The sequence below is a fragment of the Branchiostoma floridae genome, chromosome 3, assembly GCF_000003815.2.
Source record: "Branchiostoma floridae strain S238N-H82 chromosome 3, Bfl_VNyyK, whole genome shotgun sequence".
In the NCBI taxonomy this organism is placed as follows: Eukaryota; Metazoa; Chordata; class Leptocardii; order Amphioxiformes; family Branchiostomatidae; genus Branchiostoma; species Branchiostoma floridae.
In genome coordinates this window covers 23,377,791-23,379,139 of record NC_049981.1, presented here as the reverse complement: position 1 = coordinate 23,379,139, position 1,349 = coordinate 23,377,791, and the positions used below count along the sequence as shown (strand labels likewise).

General features: G+C 47.4%; 1 protein-coding gene across 1 annotated transcript in view; it reads left to right on the top strand.

Moving 5' to 3' along the window:
* The window catches only part of LOC118411757 (leucine-rich repeat-containing protein 69-like), a 3,096-nt gene that overhangs the window by 1,540 nt on the left and 207 nt on the right, over positions 1-1,349 (top strand). Inside the window, exon 2 of the mRNA XM_035814240.1 lies at positions 649-1,305. Coding sequence (XP_035670133.1) covers positions 720-1,305 — 586 coding nt within the window. The 5' untranslated portion in view covers positions 649-719. The remainder of the gene's footprint in view (positions 1-648; positions 1,306-1,349) is intronic.

Below are 1,349 nucleotides of genomic sequence, written 5' to 3'. Positions count from 1 at the left end.
ATTTAGCCCAACTTAGATCTAGCTACTGGGTAACGATTATATTCTCAACGATATGAGACTGGCTATAAGACAGATGATTTTTTGTCGCTATCATAGTTTTTTGCGAGCTACTGTGTTAGTTATCGAGCCGGTGTCAAGCCAAAATTTTGTCCCAGCTGTCTAACCCTAACCCTAACCCGACACCGTTTGGGGGTTTCCAATGCAGCATACCCAATGGGAAAGAAGGTCGTTACAGCTCGTGCAAGTGGGGAGCAGTTATTTAAAAAAAATTCAAGCAGAAGTTTGAGCAGGCCTCCATCAGGCTCTATTTTGGCCGATTTCTACTATTTTCCCGCGAGGCTAGTCTGAGCAGATTTTTTGGGGAGGGGTTGCGCTGTGGAGGCCATCCCTAGCCCTATCTCTGACTCCAAGCATACGCAATACCCCACGGAGCAGAAATGTCTTGTGACGCCGAAAGTATGACATCTTAGGTCGTTACTGGTCGATAACAGGAGAAACGTGCATGTTTGACACAAGTATGTATGATGGGTGATGATACTGTTTTTAAATCTGTTTATACAATCAAAATGTTGAATTTTTCGTGTCATAAGAAATTTGATACTCTTCAACAATATCATGAAGTTAATCATCTAACTTCTTTCTTTACAGTGCTATATACCATGACGTTGTGGAGGTACCCCAAGGTGGACTGATGTGACGTAGTATCTGCCCGTGACGTCATGGCATATTCATCATGGCGGCTGGCAGACAAGCGGTACCTCGTCACCCCCAAGGTCATTCGCGCTGACCTCCGCAGCCGGGGCTTCAAGGCCGTCCCGGAGGAAGTCGTCCAACTCCGAGACGTCGAAGTCTTAGATCTCTCCAACAACGACTTGGCTCTGTTGCCTCAACAACTACGCTTCCTCACGCGTCTGAAAGAACTGAGACTTGCCAGCAATAGTCTGAAAGTGTTGCCGTCCGTGGTACTGACATTCCAGCGGCTGGTCGGGCTGCATCTTTACCAAAATGAACTCTCGTCCCTTCCGGAAAGATTCGGTCTCCTCACAACCATCCGGGTACTTGACTTGCGCGGAAACAAGTTCGCTGTGTTTCCGTCGGCCATCTTGTCCCTCACGCAGCTGAAGGAGTTGAACATCTCTCAAAACAAGATAGCGGTGGTTCCAGACAACATCGAGAAACTATGGCAACTCACTGACTTACTGATGGACCACAACCAGTTGTCCTTTCTCCCAGAAACATTGGGGAACTTGTCACAACTCAGGGAACTACGAGTCCAGGGAAACCCGCTTGTGTGCGTTCACCGAAGTGATATCAAAAACTCGAAACGGTTACAAAGTCTTTCCCTTGGA